Below are 19,315 nucleotides of genomic sequence, written 5' to 3' on the forward strand. Positions count from 1 at the left end.
TCCAATAAATTCAAAATAAGCTCACAGTATTCAAGTACATGTTGTTAAGTGAAAGGATGGTGAGAGAGCAAAAAATACACAAGCACCATCTCAAGAAATGCTATACATAGCCTTAAAATTCCACCTGTCCAGTGGAATATTTGCTGGCCTTCAGGGGTGAATTCCACAGAAGAACACAGTTCTCCTGGAACATGATATTCCCTTCCTACAGGACAGGTGGAATTGTAAAGCTTTGAGACTGTTGACCCTAAACTATTCCCCAAATCTTTAATTTTCCAGTTCCATTACATTCTGCAGTATTTGTGAAGTGGGGCTTTTTAGTCCTGCCTGAATGTAATTCATCTCCTACAGAGCAGCCTGACAGCCCTTTGCACGTGCTGGATCACAGCTTGGTTATTCCACAGCGAGGTGAACCCCTCAAACATAAAACAGAATTTACATCAGGGGGTAGGGAACAGAAAAAGGGGAGAAATGAGTAAGGAGAGCCACAGGTCGGGTATCCACAGCTCTGGCAGGGAGTCCCCCCATGCTCCAGAGCAGGCAGAGGTGAAGGACAGCCCAGGGCTGCCTCAGGCTCTCTCCTCTACACCTGCTCTAAGCCTCCTCAAAGACATTCTGGAGTGATGAAAGAATCTGTCCTCTTCTTTATAGCTCCTCTTATAAAACATATCCTGTACTGCTTCTATTTTAAAATTGATTACTTAAAATGGAAACAGAAAGTGCCAAGTGATTTTTTTTCTTTACTGGATGTATTTTAAATTAAATGCATGTGACCAAACCGAGAAAGACACTTGTTACATGACTAATATAAACATCATGCTGTTTATTTTCGGGTATCCTAGTGTGATGCTGCAGGTACAGATATAAATCTGAGTTGCTGATTAATGCAAGGTTATTACACAGCTTGACCTGCTAGAATGGCTGATACTCAGAACTTTGAAAAGATCACTTGAGTAAGGTGGTTTTAAGAAAGCTGTGGAAAATGAGAATTTATTAAATGCAAACTTGCTAAAAGTTGATACTGTAATAGGTTCAGATTAGTTCTTTAAATAGAACTTTCATATACTCACCAGATACTCAGTAGTACAGACAGAATTTCAGGAAATAGTTACCACTGTAGCTTAAATTAAAGCCATAAATGAAAGAGGCCATGCAACTCCTAAATTTCTTTACTATATATAAAGACATAATAGAGTGTGTATTCATTTCTAGTCCTGACTGCACATTATGAAGCAACAACATAGGAAGAGCTGGCAATTTCCAGAAAATTATTTTTCTATATTCCCCATATGTATCAACAGCTATTAAAAAAATCACAGAAACAATGCCTGTTCCATTTCATTTATTTTGGAAAGTGTTGCCATGAGGTTCCTGCATTACCCTATTTTTTTAACCTTGCTTATACCCTTTAGTTTATCTAAAAATACACCCCTCTCACACACCCCCCATATTTTTTCTAGGTCATATAAAGCGGGTGTTGAGAATGAGCCAAGGAAGAATCTGACTCTAGTCAGTATGATGACGCTGCAGAAACAGCCTACTCAAAGATATATTATTACATATGGCCCATCTTAGATTCTGCAAGAGCTAGCCAAATATATTCCACCTCTCTGTTTCATTGAAGAGGATTGCACGATCCAGATCTTACAAAATGTTCTAATGCATATAAAATCTATTGCACATATGCAGAAGATAATGATGTGGGCGTCTGTGTGTACCTATTCCTCCACCCCATGCAGCCCTGGGACACAGGCATACTTTTTTAGAGGATGACAATGTACACTCCAACCTAAATGATTGTATGACTCCATGCACACACAGACTAGGCATCTGTTATTTCAGGATGAACACATATAGTGCAGGAGGATTCCTTGAAAAATGTGTGAAGTGCAGAGAAAGAGCGTGCAACCTCTTCCCACTGGGGTCCCTGCTATACAGGACTAGAGAGAATTAAGAGCTGCTCAGTATTTGTTTCTTCAAAGACCTCAAGGAAGAACAGAGACAAAAAACCAGTTGCTCTGCATCCCTAACCATCCTTTATATTTTAGAATTTCTACCGCAGCTACAGTGATTTGCAATCCCAGATAAAAGGAAAATCTTAATTAGAGCTGGGACTAGATGCTGTTTCCAACTATGGCTACTTCAGCACAATTATGATGGCACGAGTTAAACCAACTTATTCCATTTACCTTATTACTACATAATGGCAGTATACTTAAAGTAGACTTTTAGTACCCAAACCCCACCTATTTTCTTTATTTATTTCATGACAGTCATATTATTCACCCTGGAATAAGGTTTGGGGGTGTAAAAGTCTAGTTGAGCAAGCAGTTGTACATGAGCTGCAGGCTGGTAATGTAACTTGTTAGCTCTTTAGAAGAGAACTGCATTTCAGTTTCTCTAGTTTGGTGCTACATGCTTCAAAAATCTTGTCACCCTGGCATCTGAGATCTCACTGCAGAAACTCTTTGGGCCAGTATGTTCCTCACCTTCTTGACCTAAAACCTAATAGCCTATTAGGTTTCAATTGGAAACATTGCCTATCTGTTTAAAGTACACAAACAGGAACAAAACTAGGCAGCAATATCCCAAGATTGAACTGAGCCCAAGGGAAACAAAACCACATCCTCCAATACTATGTCTATAACCTCATCATCTTAATGATGCAGACACCCAGCTCCAAGGGCTGGCACATTCTCTGCAGTGGAAGAAAACCCATCTGCTAAGATCAAAACTGAACTAATATGAAGTCCTCACTACATTCTTTAGAATGCTGGCCTTGAGAAGCGCTGCTGTTTTTCAGCTCCATGCCTTAACTGGTGTCCTGTTTTAAAATCAGAGGTAAGTTACCTTACTAAAAGGGAACCCTTACATAAACTGCCCTTGAAAACAGAAATCACAAAAATTATATTTAGCTTATAAAAAAATTAAGCAACAAGTCAATTATTTTCCTAGATATTTTACACTCACGCCTAAGGAATCAGTTGCCCCCTCCATTTGTATGTGATGCTGGGACAATTACCAGTGGAGATATCCAGTACAGAAACTCAAGGCACCATTTTTCCCCTCATCAGATGCAGCTGTATGTACCTGTCTATCCAATGGCATCACGTTTTAGAGCTATCAAGGGGATTTGTTGAAAGACAGTCATATTCCACAGTACTGTTCAGTCTACAAATTTCAATGTATTCCTTACTCAGATATCCCTTTCATGACACGAGAGCACCCTCACAACAAAAAGACTGTCTTGAGCATGACACAGTGGAGAAATGCTTGGGTTTGGGAATTAGGAGGTAAGTTAGGAGAGGAGCTAACAGATATTACAAAGAGCCAAGGATCTTCATCTGGTAATACCTGTCTTCAAAGCCTTTCAAGAATTCCAAAAACTCTTGAGAGTCTCATGCTTTTTATTGCTTTAACCACACATGTTCAGCCACGGGTGTTCAGAGAACCCGATCTCCTCTGATGACCAGGTGACCCACCTAGTGGATGAGGAGAAGGCTGTGGATGTAACCTTAACTTCAGTAAAGTCCTGGACACTGTGTCCCACAGCATTCTCCTGGAGAAACTGAAAGCCCCTGGCTTGGACAGGTACACTCTTTTTGGATGTACTCTGTCTGGATGGCCAAGCCCAGAAAGTGGTAGTGAATGGAATGAAAGGAAGTTGGAACTGGTAACTACTGGTGTTCTCCAGGGCTCAGAATCAGGGCCAGGCCTGTTTAACATCGTTTCCAATTATCTGGAGAAGGGGACTGAGTGTACCCTCAGCCAGTTTGCAGGCAACATCTAGTTGGGAGGGAGTGTTGATCTGCTGGAAGGTAGGAAGGCTCTGCAGAGGGATCTGGACAGGGTGAATTCATGGGCCAAGGCCAATGGTGTGAAGTTCAGTAAGATGAAGTGCCAGGTCCTGAACTTGGATCACAACAACCCCCTGCAGCACTACAGGCTGGGGGAAGAATGGCTACTAAGGTGCCCACTGGAAAAGGACCTGAGGGTGCTGTTTGACTGCAGCTGAACATGAGCCAGTGTGTGGCTAAGAAGATCAATGACATCCTGCCCTCTATCAGGAATAGTGTAGCAGGACTACAGGACAGTGATTGTCTTTCTGTACTCACCAATGGTGAGGCCACACCCCATGTCCTGTGCGCAGTCTTGGGCCCCTCACTATAAAAAACACACGGAGGTGCTGGAGCGTGTCCAGAGAAGGGCAATGAAGCTAGAACACAAGTGTGATGAGGAGAGCCTGAGGGAGCTGGGGATGCTTAGCCTGAGGAAAAGAGGCTCAGAGGAGATCTTATTGCTCGCTACCTCAGAGGAGGTCATAGCCAGGTAGGAGTCAGGCTCTTCTCCCATGCAAGCAGCAACAGGACAAGGGGAAATGGCCTCAAGGTGCACCAGGGAGGGCCAGATTAGGTGTTAGGAAAAATTTTTTCACTGCAAGAGTGGTTAGGCATTGGAACAGGCTCCCCTGGGAAGTGGTGGAGTCACCATCCCTGGGAGTGTTCAAACACTAAGCAGACGTGGCACTTCACAATGGGCTTTATTTGGCATGGTGGTATTTGGTCAAAGGTTGAACCTGATGCTCTTGAAGGTCTTTTCCAACCTTAATGATTCTCAGGTTCTAAGAAAAGGTTCTTTCCCTTGGAGGGTGGTTGAGCCCTGAAACAGACTCCCCATGCCTGTGGTCACAGCACCAAGCATGACAGAGTTCCAGAAGTATCTGGACAACACTCTCAGGCACATGGTGGGATTCTTGGGGCATCCTGTGCAGGGCCAGCAGTTGGACTCAATGATCCTGTGGGTCCCTAAGGTATCCTAAGATTCTACTAAATTCCACTTCCCTAGCAGGAGGAAAAAATAAATTTAAAAAGCCTCCTAAACAATCAAACTACTGTCAACATCCAGTTTCCAACCCAAAACTGTGATTCAGAAAATGTACAACATCACAGTGAATTCTGTTTAAATAAAGGGAGGTTTTAAAGCCTTTCTTAAAACAGCAGTTAACAAAAATAACATGTATAACAGTGACAAAGTGCATTGCTAAAGAAGAGTGAAAATACCCATGCAGCTTTGGAAATCCTTTTTTTCCACGTACCTTTTTAAGCCGACAGTGTGAGTGCAAAAGCCTTGCAAAGGCACATCTCAGATTCTGCAACACACACTGCATATGTGAAACAGTAATTGTTTTGAGATTTTTGACATATACTGTGCTGTCATTTGTAAAAAGTGATGGATGAGAAACTGGAAACCTCAAGGAATTAGTAACAGGATATAAAGCATTTCACCTCTGGGTCACCAGTTCAAATTCAACCAGGTTGGTAGTGACCAAAAGTAGTTACCATCTGGCAGCTGTTCTCTGGCTGATGTAAATTGAGTTGAGGGTCTCAGCGCATTTCCTAGTGGACAGGTGTCCTCAGCACAAAAAACCACCATAATTAACTCTCTGTTTGGCTTTCTCAGCAAAGTCACTGAACAACGAATAGAAGCAAAGACTGAGCTGTATTCCAGGTTAGAATGGAAGCATGTTGGCTGCAGAGCACTGCAGATTCTTAATCATAATTCCTCTTTATATTTTAAGACACACAGATTAGGGAGGGATTTCATTCATCATCATTACATTAAACAGAGTAGCCTTTCCAATTCAAGATAGAGTTTATGTGCTGCTATTTCTGTTCAATTCAGATTTTTTTTAAAAATGCAGCTACAACAGAGTTTGGAAGCAAAATGAATGAATGCAAAGTATATTGACATTATTAAAAATGGTAAATTTACCCTAACACACTCACTCTCTAAAAATCCACACTTATTACAGAGGACAGGGACACAGAAAAAAACCCTGGATTTGGATTATTTCATACAAACTGTTGGTTAAGATTATGCAACTTTGGAAAATAGAGGAAACTTACTGTAAGGAAAACAAAGATGGCATCCTTTAAGTCAACACCACTGACAAAAGAGGTTTTGGGGAAGACACTACCCACAGTTATTACAACACTTTTTAAATGGACTTTGCATCCAAAAGTTCTGACTTATGACTCTCTTAAGAAACAAACAAGAAACAGTTTTAGGCAGAACTGCGTGTGACCAAGCTTCAAATGTTATGTGTGAAAAACACAGGAAAAAAAATTCACTTATGCCAAGTTTTCCTCAACAGGAACTGGAAAATTTACTGAGCCTACTTATGGCCCATCAGTACTTTGCACAAGACATGGGATCACTTGTGCAGAGTATGACCTGCTGATAGGCACCATCTAAACCATCTGTTGCTGAATTTTTTGGGCTCTAATATATCTAATATTGTTAAAATAGGCATAGTTACTGGGTGTCCTTGCTCATTTTGGCATTTGTGGAATAAAGGCAATTGAAAGAGAATTAAAGCATTCCCTATCACCAGTCTTACAAAACACTGATGAAATACTCTTCTATTTCTTTAACATCAGTGGTTTATAGAGACTGAGCTGGGGGCTACTGGTATTAAACAGAGAAGAGTGTGAAAACTGCAGTTCTGCAGAAGAGCTGGAACTACTAAAAGCTGTGTTTTACCACCTTGGGTAAAACGCAGCCAGAGCTCACAGGTTGCTAGAACACAGCATTTGGGGCTGAAGGGTTTGAGGCAGTTTAAACAGTAGCTGACTTTGAAATGTTCTTAACACGCCTTCAGATAACATTAACTTTAAATAAACTTGCTGAATACTCATGTAAATTATTTCCATTTGGCTGTCTCATTATTCAATATGCTTTCAAGGAACATGGTGATGAAAGAAGAAAAATACCTCTTTCTAACATAACCATACTGGCAAGAGGATCAACATTATCAGTATTCAAAGAATGTCTTGGCAGGATAAACCTTCATAAAAAGAAGGAGCACTAGCTAATCCAAGTTGTCAAAATAGCAATAGTACCTCAAGGCTTGATCTGCAAAGTGATTCATTATTTATTGCTAATGCAAACAAAACATTCTGAGCAGAAACAGCAATTGAGTGTTTCCTATCTTGGAAAGCAACTGATGGAGAGTCTACAATAAATAAATCTGAGGAAGAACAGAGAATATCTATTTTCTTACCCACTAAAAATCAACCAAAGGCTGGAAGAGGTGGTTCTTTTCTGTGAAGAACCACACTTAACAGCAATCAGTATTTTCCAAACTAACATAGACATGAAATGTAGGAAGAAGAAAAAAAAACCTGGAAATTTCATTCAAAAGCATAAGACACACACCTTTTGAAAAATTTAATCAGACATGGTGGAAATTCACCATGCAATGTAGCATGCATCCTAAAACCATCTATACTTCAACAGCGCAAAATAAGTTTCTGCTGGAATTCATCAGGTAACCATTTTCAGATGCCTAACCTCAGACACTTCATGGCAGCTTCAGCCTTTCTGCATTCCTCCCCAGTAAAGCCAGGGCTATGCTTTCACAGAATCACAGAATAGTTTGGGTTGAAAGGGACCCTGCAGATCATCTGGGTCCAACTCCCCAGCTATGGGCACCTTTCTCAAGACCAGCTGCTCAAAGCCCATCCAACCCACCATTTTCCTTCAACTTCATATAAAATACAGGGCTGTAAAACTGGGGGGGATTTGGTTTTTCTGGGGGAGGGTTGTTTTTATTTTTGTTTTCTGTTGTGGCTTTTTTTTTAAAAGTATCAGTTTTGTAATTTATTTAGAAAACTTCCTTGAAATACATTTTTATTTACTTTTCTCACTTACTATATTTTCTAGTCTTTCAATCCATCTTTCCTTGTCTCCTTCTGTAATAGCTCATCTCTGCTATCCTGCCCTTTTAAGCCCAGGAACCTGATTGTACTCTCAAAGTGTACCTTCCTCCATCGCAACAGAAAGTACTGGTTCAGCCTCAAGAGTTTGGGATTCTAACAAGTCCTCTGAATAACTACATATACAATTTGTGTTTTAAATGAACACATTATCTATGAGCTACATAAAAAAAATAAAATTATTCTAAGAAGTTGATTCTTTCTCCTAGTACATTTCTAACAAAAATATAACAAACACACAAATAAAATCACCAAGAACACTATTCAGCAGAGTATTACTATAGCACAAATATGCTGTTGTGTCTGTATGGAAAAACACTTTCCTGATCCAAATTAGCAATTGTAATGACAACAATATTTAGCACAGAAAGGCAAAAGAAATAAAGACTATTCATGTTCTGCGATAGGTAAAACAAATGCACAATCGACCAACTGCAAGTTGCTACACACTGTAAATTCAGAATTTCAAGTCTTTTAAAAGGTGTGATAGAACAGGTGAGTTTTTATTTTGCACAGAATGCCAACAGCAGTAGAAAGACAAGAATCTGAATACAGATTTTGTGAAGTTCAGTTCAGTTTTTAACTTCCAGACTATTTTAAAGCATCTCCACATGCACAGAGACAGACCACACTTTCTCTCTACTTAAGCCTTTAATTTTCCTGTCTCAGTAATGGCTACTGAGCGACCTCTTGTGATGAAACATTTGAGCACTTTCTCACTTCTTTTCTCTTTTTAAAAAACAAATTAAATGAACAAAAGGTTGGCAGTGCAAAATGAAAAATACAAAAAAAACAGTATCATTTTTGTCATAACAATGAATGAAACTTTTTTACCCACTCATATAATCCCTAAAATTGGGTACTGAAGAATGTACCTCTGAAGCTAATAAGTGAGATTCAAAAAAACCCCCAAGGTGCAATGGCAATTATCACGTCACTCTTCACACCATTTTTGCAGGAAATGTTGGGAAAAATACACGTAATCACCTTCTTGGACCTTACTGGCAAGGTCATAAAATAAGCTGAGAAAAAAACATCCCAAGATACTCAATAGTCTGATCAAAGGGATGAAATCAAAATACCATAAAGAAAATAGCATTTATGACTTATTGAAGAGGGCAAAAACAAACCACCAAGAAGACAAATTTAGTTTTATTGACCAACATCAGTATTGTGAACCACTGGTAGTTATGTCGAGGAGCTCAATGCAATATTTGAGGCAGACACCCCCCAAGATGTCTGGTTTCAAATTCTCAGTGATCTCAATGAAGTAAGACTGCAAGTAGCTACTCTTTCTCAGCCTTGAAATACTAATTCTGTAGCCAGCTTCAGTTTTTCACAGTATCTACACAGTGATATTTAAAAATACATACATAAATACAATCACAGCATGTTAAACAAGTCCAGAGGAGGAAGGGAAATCTGTAGTCATTTCAGAAAAGCACACTGCCTTTTCCTACTCCCACTGCAAAGGAACTGAAGTGTGAATGTTTGGTTGATGGGGTAACTGATCAAGTCATAGTGAGCATGACAAATATCAACAAACAGCATTATTGTACAACAGAAACAGAATTGCTGAGGGATCTGGCCACGAGATGTCACTCTCTACTTTGTGGCAACTTGGAAGCTCATTAGCACAGCCTCCCCCTCAGAGGTGTAAAAAGCCAGGGTACAGCCAATGAAATCTGTTCTGTTAAATCTGGGTCAGGTTAAGGGGAACTGCTTAACATGTCATTTCTGTAGCTGTGATGTAGAATTCCCATTCAGCATGCAGTGAAGTCAAAATAACCTCCAAGTAACCCCTGCATTCATCCTCCCATGTTTAACCAAAAGCAACTAGCTCAACTAAATGTTGTTATAACATTACTGTTCTTACAGCAATGACAAGAATTGTTTTGAACTTTCCAGCCTGCTTAAATAAAATCATTGTATTGTACTGAGCTCTTATGACTTAGAAAACAGCAAGTTGCCTGTATGAACTATAGCTTCTATCCAGGTAAACTGTCTAAAATAGTAAGTTTTACAAGTTTTTTGGTTAACACTTTATCAGGTCCTGTGGTCTCGCAAGGTCTCACTTGGTTTGCAAAATATCACCACCATCTTTATTAACCACTAGCATGTGAAATAATTTTTATACTTCATATATCTAGCCAGGCATCTCCTGCAAGAGACCAAAAATACCTGACCCTGAGTTTTAGGAGCTTAACATCAAGATCTGTAGCCATTATAAATATACACCTATGAAAGGAGAAAGCAAGTGGAAGTCCAAAACAAAGCTATGATGAAAGAAAAAATTTAGGAATGAAACATTTTGTGTAAGTATTACATGAACTGCATGGATTAATCAGAAACTGATCCTTAAGACAGCTGACAGAAAAAACTCATTATTACCTTATTATGTGTTAATGTTATCCTCAGGTCTGGTTTTATGATACCATATGCTGTCAGTAGATCTTGGACTTTTTTCAGTTCTTCCTTACATTTTCTATTTGTTGAGTAAAACTGCTTTCTTACAGGAAGATTCTTAAACAAATTTAGGACTGTTACTGTGGTACCTGCAAGAAAATAAAGTAGAAATTATACTGAGAGCAAATAACTGACTGGATATTGAGGAAACTATTTTTACATAAACAGACACATTTGTATGCTGCTGCACTAAATCAGGTTATTAGCATGAGAAGAAATATACCAAATTAGCAGTCATTCCCACCAAAAAGGCATCAAGACTTTTGATTCTTCTCCTGTATTTAGAGTTATGACTGCAGCATTAAGCTTTCTTTCATACACACTAACAACAGCAAGAACCAGCACTAAATAAAGCTGTCTCAATGCATAAGTTAGCTTTCATTAGCAAAATGATTAATTAAAAGACTAGAATCTAATCACACATATCTGGAGGCAAAGGAACACTGTGCTTCATTAAGGATCTTCACAAGCATTTGCTTTAGGGTAGTACCTGAAGTGCCAAATACCTCTGCTCAAGGTACAGTACACAGTAGGAGGAGGAATATTCATCTACCAACACAACCACATGAATTCCTAGCCCATAGGGATATTGCAAAGCACTAGATATGTCAGAGAACTCAACAATTTCAATGGAAGACAAGGCATTGCAACCTGAAGGCATTCTGGCCGTGGAAAACACTATACAGGCTAAATCTTAAGAATCCTTAGTAAAAATTCGGTACACACTCTTCCTGCAGGTTAGAAAGAACTGTGACTTTGCCTGGTCCTACAGCCACACTGCTTCCAGCAATGGCAGCACGGCAACTCTTCCTCCTTTATGCAAGGATTTTGCTACATACAGAAACATTACTTTGGTCCTGAAATCTTTCATATACTTACACAGACTAGGAGCATTTAATTTTACAGGTTTTATTTCCACTGTCGGCTTGAAGAAGTGAGTCAGAGAAGGAGAAACTAGTTTATAATTACAATCTAGAACAACTTCCAAGACGTATCATTTCTTACACTATGACAACACATTCTCAGCTGACAGACATAAGGCATGAAGCATTTACAGCTGCAAAGATTTCATACTCAGCTTTAAGTACCCAACAGGTATTTCAACATCAGATAGAGCCTCAGAGAAACACAAAATACACCTGTCACCTTGCAACACCAGAACAGTAATAGCCTACCTTGCCCAAGATGGGAAGGCTTTTTAGAGGTTACACGTCCATTGCTATCCAAAGCATACTGCATGCCAAAATCATCAGCAGCTGTCTTTGTTGTGACCAAAACCTGAAGAGTGATGTAAAAAAACCTATGTTAATCAGAGATAGACAAAGTTCAGAATGAGCTTAGATAAGCTTTGCTACCACACTCACCACACCAATCTGTTACTTTAGTCACCATAATTACATTTAATTAGTTTATAAAATTTCTCTTGAACAGGTATTTCTTTCAGGCACAGAAACATTCAGCATTATTCTGTGTGTTTCCTGCCATTTCACTAGAAGCATTTCTATCATGCTGATTCACAAAGCACAGCAATTCCTGCTACCTACAACACACATGGCTCTGTCTTCTATTCTAGCACAGATTAAATAAACTTTATCAACTGACAGTTCTGCATTTTTACCCTCTGTGAGACAAACAGACCATGACAACTTAAATTCATGTGAGATTCCACAAACTTTAAAGACTACTCTCAAACAAACAATATATTTTCGTTCCACACCTAAACATATCTGGCAATCAGTCACAGCAAGTTTTGTAAGCTATTAAGGTAATTCACAGATTGCTTTAGCAAGAGCACTCATAAATCAGAGTTCAGTTACCAACACTGAGTAACAGAACCACTGCCCTTTAACCACTTGGAAGACACAGTTTACAGAGTTTCAGGATATTTTGGTTTATTTTAGTGTCTCACATGAATCATTCAGCATTCAGTCATGTCCCTGGAGAGAAAAACAATAATTGATTAACTAGGAATTACAGTATTGCAGACCTACTTAAGCCGACTTAAGGGCCAATAGCAAAGCACCTTCAAACTGCAATTTGAGGGGGCAGTTTGGGTAGGCAGAACACAATTAATGCCAGGAGCTTTAATTAACGTAATTACTGGTACAAGGAGTAATACTTATTAAAGCACTTCATATACTCAGGCCACCTCCCATCTCTTATGAAATGTACCATAGAGCTGATTAGAAGCTCTGAACAGATGGCATTCTGCTCTGAGAGCTCATTAGAAGGAATCAATGATTGAGGTCTGTCATCATCTATCAAAACACCAGCTCTTTTGAAAGCATCTTTGGAAATCTCCAAATACACAACCCACTCCTGCTTAGCGCAATGTGAATGCAACCCAAGGTACCAAGGAGTGAAGCTGTACCATCATCTCTCCTGAGCTCAACAGCTGATGGTTCCAACCAGACACAGGCTTTGGTATCTTCCTGCATGATCTAATCCTCAGCAGACTTGCACCTAAAACATGGCCTTGGTGCAGCATGAATTCAGAAAGGGAGAGCACAAGAGATCTGGCAGATGCTGTGCCTTCAGCAGCCTGAACACTTTTCAGATGGTTTTGAACAAACACATTTACTTTTAGCCAACAAGTTAAGTAGCAAATGTCAGTACACTGCCAATCCTCTTAATACAAACACAAGGCTCAGACTCAGCTAGGTCAGGTAGCAGGTTCCTGTTTACCCATAGGGACAAAGTTTGTGCAATTGCAGTCACATACATGTCAAAGAGCAATAAGGAGCCCAGCAAGATCCCATGACTGCTGATCACCTAGATAAGAAGGCAGAAATCATTACTGCAATGGTGGCTATGTGGGCCATCAGTTCCCTGAAATTACTTCTCCTGGCCATCACCTGCTGCTCCTTTCTTGATCTATCCTAAATCAAGCAGCAAAGCCAGCCATACTCTTTGACATGATACTCCCTGACACAAAAGGAAAGAAAATACAACACAATCTGTTACCTGTTCTGACTAAGCAAAATAAACAGAGCACTGCTGTGACCTGTGTGACAGAAGGGCAGGACTAACACAAACAAGAAATTTCTATGACATGGCTTCTGGGGCTGGGGAGAAAAGCAGCATACACAAGCATATCCCTGGCAAGTCACTGGAACATTTAAAGTCTTTGCACAAAATAAAACTTCCATGAACACATACAGGCAACAAAAATCATAACACAAAGGCTCCACATGTATTGCTAGTGCTCACTTCTGATATGCTGCAAATCGATCCCAAAGCTTCCCCACGGAAGCCGTACGTTGTCAGCCTTTCAAGGTCCTCAGAAGAGCTGATTTTTGAGGTGTAGTGTTTGATGGCCATAACTGGGACATCATCAACCTTGATTCCACTGCCATTGTCTCTTACTTCTATTTTGCTAAACCCGTAATTCTCCTAAAAAAGAACAAAACACAAAGGAGCAGTAAAACAACTGAATTGATTAAGATGTAATTTTGAAGCAGCTAAGGTTACAGCTTCTAACTAGCCATACAGAAGTGGAAGCTTTGCTTGTTTGGAGGAACTGAGCAACTATTAAATGTCTCTGTTTAAGGAAAAAAAAAGAAAAGGAAAAATACACCATGTTAGGAAAAGACTGATGGTTTCTCTAATTAAATTACATAATTCATCTCCTGTGATTTGGAAACAGCAAAACCTAAGCTCAAAAGGAGACCTATAGCTGGAAAGCTGAAGATTTTTTGTCTCTTTTCACCTCTCTTACCTGCTTGGTATAAATTTTTTTGAAATCACTTGAATGCAGCTCTGCATCCATTGAATTCAGCAGACCCTCACTTCACACCATTTTCAGTTTAAATTTTGATTGATGTGATTCCACTACATTTTCTAAGTTCTGCTTCCCAAGTTCAATACACAGAAGCTGAAATTCTAATGTGGGGCAAGGCATGAATTGTAAGGGTAATAAAAAAGCCTGTAAAGAGATATAGTATTTTACAAAAAGAAGTAAAGGTTCCCAGAGGCTCTTTTAAAACAGCCTTCACAGAAGCAAAGTTCAGTCTTTGTGATTTACCTTTACATACATGTAAGGCATATTTTACTGAATTCCAATTTAAATGTCATTCCAGTAAGCACCAGCATAAACAGGGTAAAATTCTGAAACCCAGATATTTACAACAGCTAAATAAAAGATGAAATTTAGGTTCTGTAACATCTCAAACAAGTGCAGGAAAAAAATTCTTCTTTCCAGCTACACTATAGTCTGCACAAGTGAGCAGCACCTGGAGGAACCACAAGCCAGGAGGAGAAAGTAATCAGAGCTGCAGGATCACTAACTAAGCTTCTTCCACAGAAGCAAGACTGGCTCTTTGAAAAGATTATGATGCAACAAACAAAAAAATGTGCTGTAGTGTGTAATGCATCTAGGTGACCTTTGCTTAGAAAGATTATCTTAAAACAGTGGCTGCCATCACTGATGCTGGACAGAGAGTGGGATGGTTGATCACTGAAAGCAGGTTGATTAAATAGAACAAACCTTGCTGTCCTACCTGGGCCTATGCTGAAAACAGTTATGAAAAATTATAATGTAGTCACTAGGTTATTTCTTGAAGTAAAAAAAAATGATGCAATCAAAAACAAAAGAAAGGGATCTAAAGAAACCACCTGCATTCACACATAATCTGATTTAGGAAACATCAAAAGCCTCTGAGGTAGGCTCAGAACCACAATACACAAAAAACAACAGACATATGGGTATATTTCACTTTCTGTTTTAATGAATGGTGCAAAAGCTGTCTTCAGGTGAAAAACGATGCTTTTGCTCATGTTTGGGTCAACTTCCTACTGGACAGCAAAACAGAACTAAGCAATACACCTCAACTGAGCACAAAAACACATAAGGAAACAGAGGCAGGAAACCCTCTAACCTGCTGCTGTATGTGCTAATGAAAGGTATGAGAATTTTACAATGACCCCCTATTTTCCATTCTAATTTTTACTTTCTGACCAGTTAGTTGTTTAAGAAAAGTGAGATTTATCTTGAATCAAAATGTTACATAAATGATTCTCTTTCTCTTTTAATCTTATTAATTTTTACTTTTGTGTGTTTTATATAAATATTATGTAAACCTAATTAAACTTTGTATTTTGTAACACCTTCCTTCATGAGCTGAATCTTACCAAGGTTATGAACCCATGAAATGTTTCAGTTGCTCTGCCAGGTCACTGATGCCAATGAGTATGATTCAGCTTTGGTACACAGTGCAAAGATGCCAAATAACATCACCTATGGCCAATCAAGACTGAAACACCAGCCAGTTCACCACTGCCATGACTCTTATCTGAGATCCATTCCATCTTCAGGTTAATTTCTGCCTGTCTGTCAGAAAGGAATTGTTATCTTTGTTCAGGCAAATTGGATAAACTATGTCCTCCTATTCCATCTGAAAAATATTAAAACAATGAAAATGCTGCAGCTTCAGGCAAAACCCATCAAGCCTTAAAATGGAATTTCCAAGTTTCTCTTCTCTGTCATGCTTTTGAAGTAATCCAGAATTATTGTGGTCATTGACCTCTATTACATGGTCAGAGTTATTTTAATTTCCCATTAAAAAAATACCAGAAAAAATCCATTGTTTTACAGTATTACTGTCTAGAGTTGTACAGAGTACAGATTTTCTCCTCTCCCCTATTACCCACAGAAGAACAATCATCAAATTTCTTTAAATTGCTGACAACTTGTGTAAAGCCATGTTTGTTTGTTTAGAACTACAGTGTTTTGGATTGGACTGGACTGACACAAGAATGTCAGAGTAGTATAGATGACTCATGCACTGAAAATGGTTAAAAATGCTCTTTTTCATTGATTTGGGACAAAGCTGGTTACTGTGCTGTGAAACTCACACCTAGTTAGAGGGCTCTCTCCTCTGCAAAGTTTGCTCCAACCATTCTGGAACACTCCAAAACCTTTCTGTTCACTCCTTGCAGTTACTGATCAGCTCCCAGGATCTGATCCCAATACCCTTCACCCCCACAAATGTGTACGCACTACTCATTTTGGAGTTACTCAAGAAGCAAGATACTCTGCAATCTAAATATTGAGAAGACAGATATTATGAGAGACCATAGCAAAGACAGAACATCTTCAGCTCACTCAAAGCAGTAACAAACGTGCAGTGGCATCTACAGGAAAGCACTCTTACATGGAACAACTCTAGTCAGAAAATACAGCAGACATGGACAAAGAAGCAAGGAGAAACTGAACTGCCCTCCTAGTTCAGATCATTTGTCTACCAGTTAACTCAAGAATATCCTATGCATTCACTGTTATCTGCAGAAAGGAAATTGGATACAATTCTGAATATATACATTTATACAGGATATAGCAACACATCTTTCTTACTAAGCAGGAGATACAGCTACTATACAGCTGCTGAAAAAAACACTGCAAAAGCAGAAATAGGACAGCAAGAGAAGCTGACCAGTTATCCACTTCACCCAATTTGTTGAGAAAAAAAGGCTCAAATTCTTTATTAAAAGTAGTATTTTCTATTGTCAGAAACTATCCCTGAATGACATGTTAACTTTTTTGAACAGCTTATAAACATAAAGAGTTAGAAGTAGACAGAGTTCACCATGCTAATTAGAGACAGGGTGGTGATTTGTGTTACAAAAACATCTTTTGTTTTGAATGGCCATCCACCTTTCCCACTGTCTCCATTTTTACCTTTCTTACAATACTTTGTAATGAGAATTAAATATGTCAGCCTGACAGCAAATCTAAGTCCAGCATCTTTCAAAACAGGCTCTTAGTCAGAAAACATAAATTTTAATTGGAAAAGGAAGATTAGGAAAGCTGATAGTTTTTACCCCATGATATGCTCAGAAGCACAAATATGCCTTACTGTTTCAGAGCAGGGCTTCAAAAACACAAATGGGAACTAATTTTGTACCATTTTTACTTGAGGTAAGAATATATACATATAAATATATAAGAATCATTGTCATTCCCCAAACCACAATAGCCTAAAAAACCACATTGCAGTGGAACAATTTTCTAGGCATCTTATTTTATATCCAATTCTTTCTAAGAGAAAGACTTACCAGTTTAATATCAATGCCTGTAGCACTGGCATCCAAGGAATTTTCTATCAGCTCCTTCACCACGCTGACAACTGAAGTAATCACCTGAGAACTTGAAAGGAGCCGAATTGTCTCTCCAGGCAGCTGTTTCATGGTGGAAAGATTCAGCTGCACAGAAAAATAACAGAAAAAGAATGTAAAAGGAACACCACAATCACACATTTCTAAGAAACTGTTTCACAGGAACTTTGAAATGTAGAAAAACACAGCATTATGGCTGGAAAGTGAAATTTTCAAGTTCCAGTAGGACTCAGCTTCCTCTGCAGCCAACAGGTGTTGGGAGAGAAATGGGGAGGCAACACACTGGTGCTGAGGAAAAGCCATATTCAATGGCAATGGGATCTACTTGCAAAAAATCAAAACCAAACCCAAAAAAGTTCTCCATTAGAGTCTTGCTTCTCTGATCTGATGTACTGTGTGCCCTCAGGCAGGTCATTTTATTTCTATGTCACTCTCTCACTTGAAGATGAAGCTGCCTTATAAACCAGTAGAGATTTCTTTTTTTAATTATTGGAAATACAAAGGGTTATAAAATTCTTGCTATATTATAGGCACACTCTTCCATGAAGAGATTGTACACAGATCTGTGAATTTTAGCATGCATTTCTGCTTAAGTACCTACATTGACACAAAAAGCCAAGCCCCAGGAAAACTGTTTTGCTGATCCTTGTAGCCTGCCACAAAAGAATTCAACCACAGTTTTATATGCATATGAGAGAGGCAGGGGAATGGTTCAGACAGGTTTCTTCTCTTCTCTAGTTTATGCTATATAATGCTATTTACACTGAAAGCAAACAATCCTGGCAGTCCTGGCTTTCCCATTGATTCAGCCCAAGGTATCTGCTGAAGAACACAGACTGCACACTCAGCACCTGTCCCAAGGATATGAGCACACATGGAGGAATGGAACAAACACAGATTTCCTCCTGACACAGCCAGGTCCTGGTGAGGGATTGCAGCCAACACCCCTGAGCATCACTGCCCTGCAGGGTGTATGCAGCTGATACAACAATTACAGGACGTTTCTCTGTCTCAACATCCTTCTAAAGACAGCTACTCTTCAAACATAAAAGACAAAGTAAAAATGTGGTTACTTGGCTTTGGGGGAGGCGGGGGGAGGAAGTACAGTGTTGTGAAGTACAAGCAGCACTGAAACTTTTCTAGGAACAGCTACAAAGGGGGGTTTCTCTTTATTATTGTTATTTACATTGCAAAGGGATGTAAATGTCTTTCAAATGTGGTGAAAGGATCCCATGAATCGTTTTTCCACCAAGTGGAAAACAAGAGGAGCAGGACAACACGTGCACTGCTGAAGACAAGCCGATGTTAATATCATGTACACATGTTAATATCACACGTGTTATACACGTGTTCAGAGAGGCAGGTTTTGAGGCATTCATGCACTGTACAGAACTCCTGTGTCAAGTGCTTTATGATTTACTCATGGGAGTAAATCAGATGGGAGCTGGATGTCTCTCCATCAAAAGACACTGACTAAGAAACGGGAGGATCTTAAAACAAAAACGCTGGAGACTCAAAGACAAATTTTCTATGAGGTGTGACCGACGCAGGCAGCTCGGGAGAGGAATCAGCTCCCGGCCGTGTGGCGTCCCCTGCCCTGGACCCTAACTGAGGGACACAGCGCTGGCACATCTCGGGAACACCTCTTGGGACGCACAAAGGGACCTCTGGGATGTCCTACCCATGGAAAGGCACCCAACCTATGATGCCTTTTAGCTAAGAGACACGTATCTCATCCCAAGCCACCTCACTACTGTAACTCTTCACGGACCAGAGGCATTACAGCCGTGCTCTGTGGGACAGGGCAGCATTTTCTGCGTGGGAGCCCCATCACTGACCTAACCCTTGGATCCTTCTACAGACATGTCCGACGTCCCAACAACTGCGGTTCTACCCATCCTCAGCTAAACCGGGAATAACATCCCTCTACCCTACACGGTTCCGGCCCAAAAACATCT

The 19,315-nt window shown here is 39.6% G+C and overlaps 1 protein-coding gene across 1 annotated transcript in view; it reads right to left on the reverse strand.

Moving 5' to 3' along the window:
- PMS1 (PMS1 homolog 1, mismatch repair system component) overlaps positions 1–17,442 on the reverse strand; it is a 41,851-nt gene extending 24,409 nt beyond the window's left edge. Inside the window, exons 1-4 of the mRNA XM_005415979.1 lie at positions 17,298–17,442; positions 13,455–13,637; positions 11,420–11,522; positions 10,170–10,333 (exon numbers count right to left, since the gene is read on the reverse strand). Of these exons, the coding sequence (XP_005416036.1) occupies positions 10,170–10,333; positions 11,420–11,522; positions 13,455–13,637; positions 17,298–17,429 (582 nt within the window). The 5' untranslated portion in view covers positions 17,430–17,442. The remainder of the gene's footprint in view (positions 1–10,169; positions 10,334–11,419; positions 11,523–13,454; positions 13,638–17,297) is intronic.
- Positions 17,443–19,315: the final 1,873 nt, after the last annotated feature.

Source organism: Geospiza fortis, unplaced genomic scaffold (genome assembly GCF_000277835.1).
Source record: "Geospiza fortis unplaced genomic scaffold, GeoFor_1.0 scaffold112, whole genome shotgun sequence".
Classification (NCBI taxonomy): Eukaryota; Metazoa; Chordata; class Aves; order Passeriformes; family Thraupidae; genus Geospiza; species Geospiza fortis.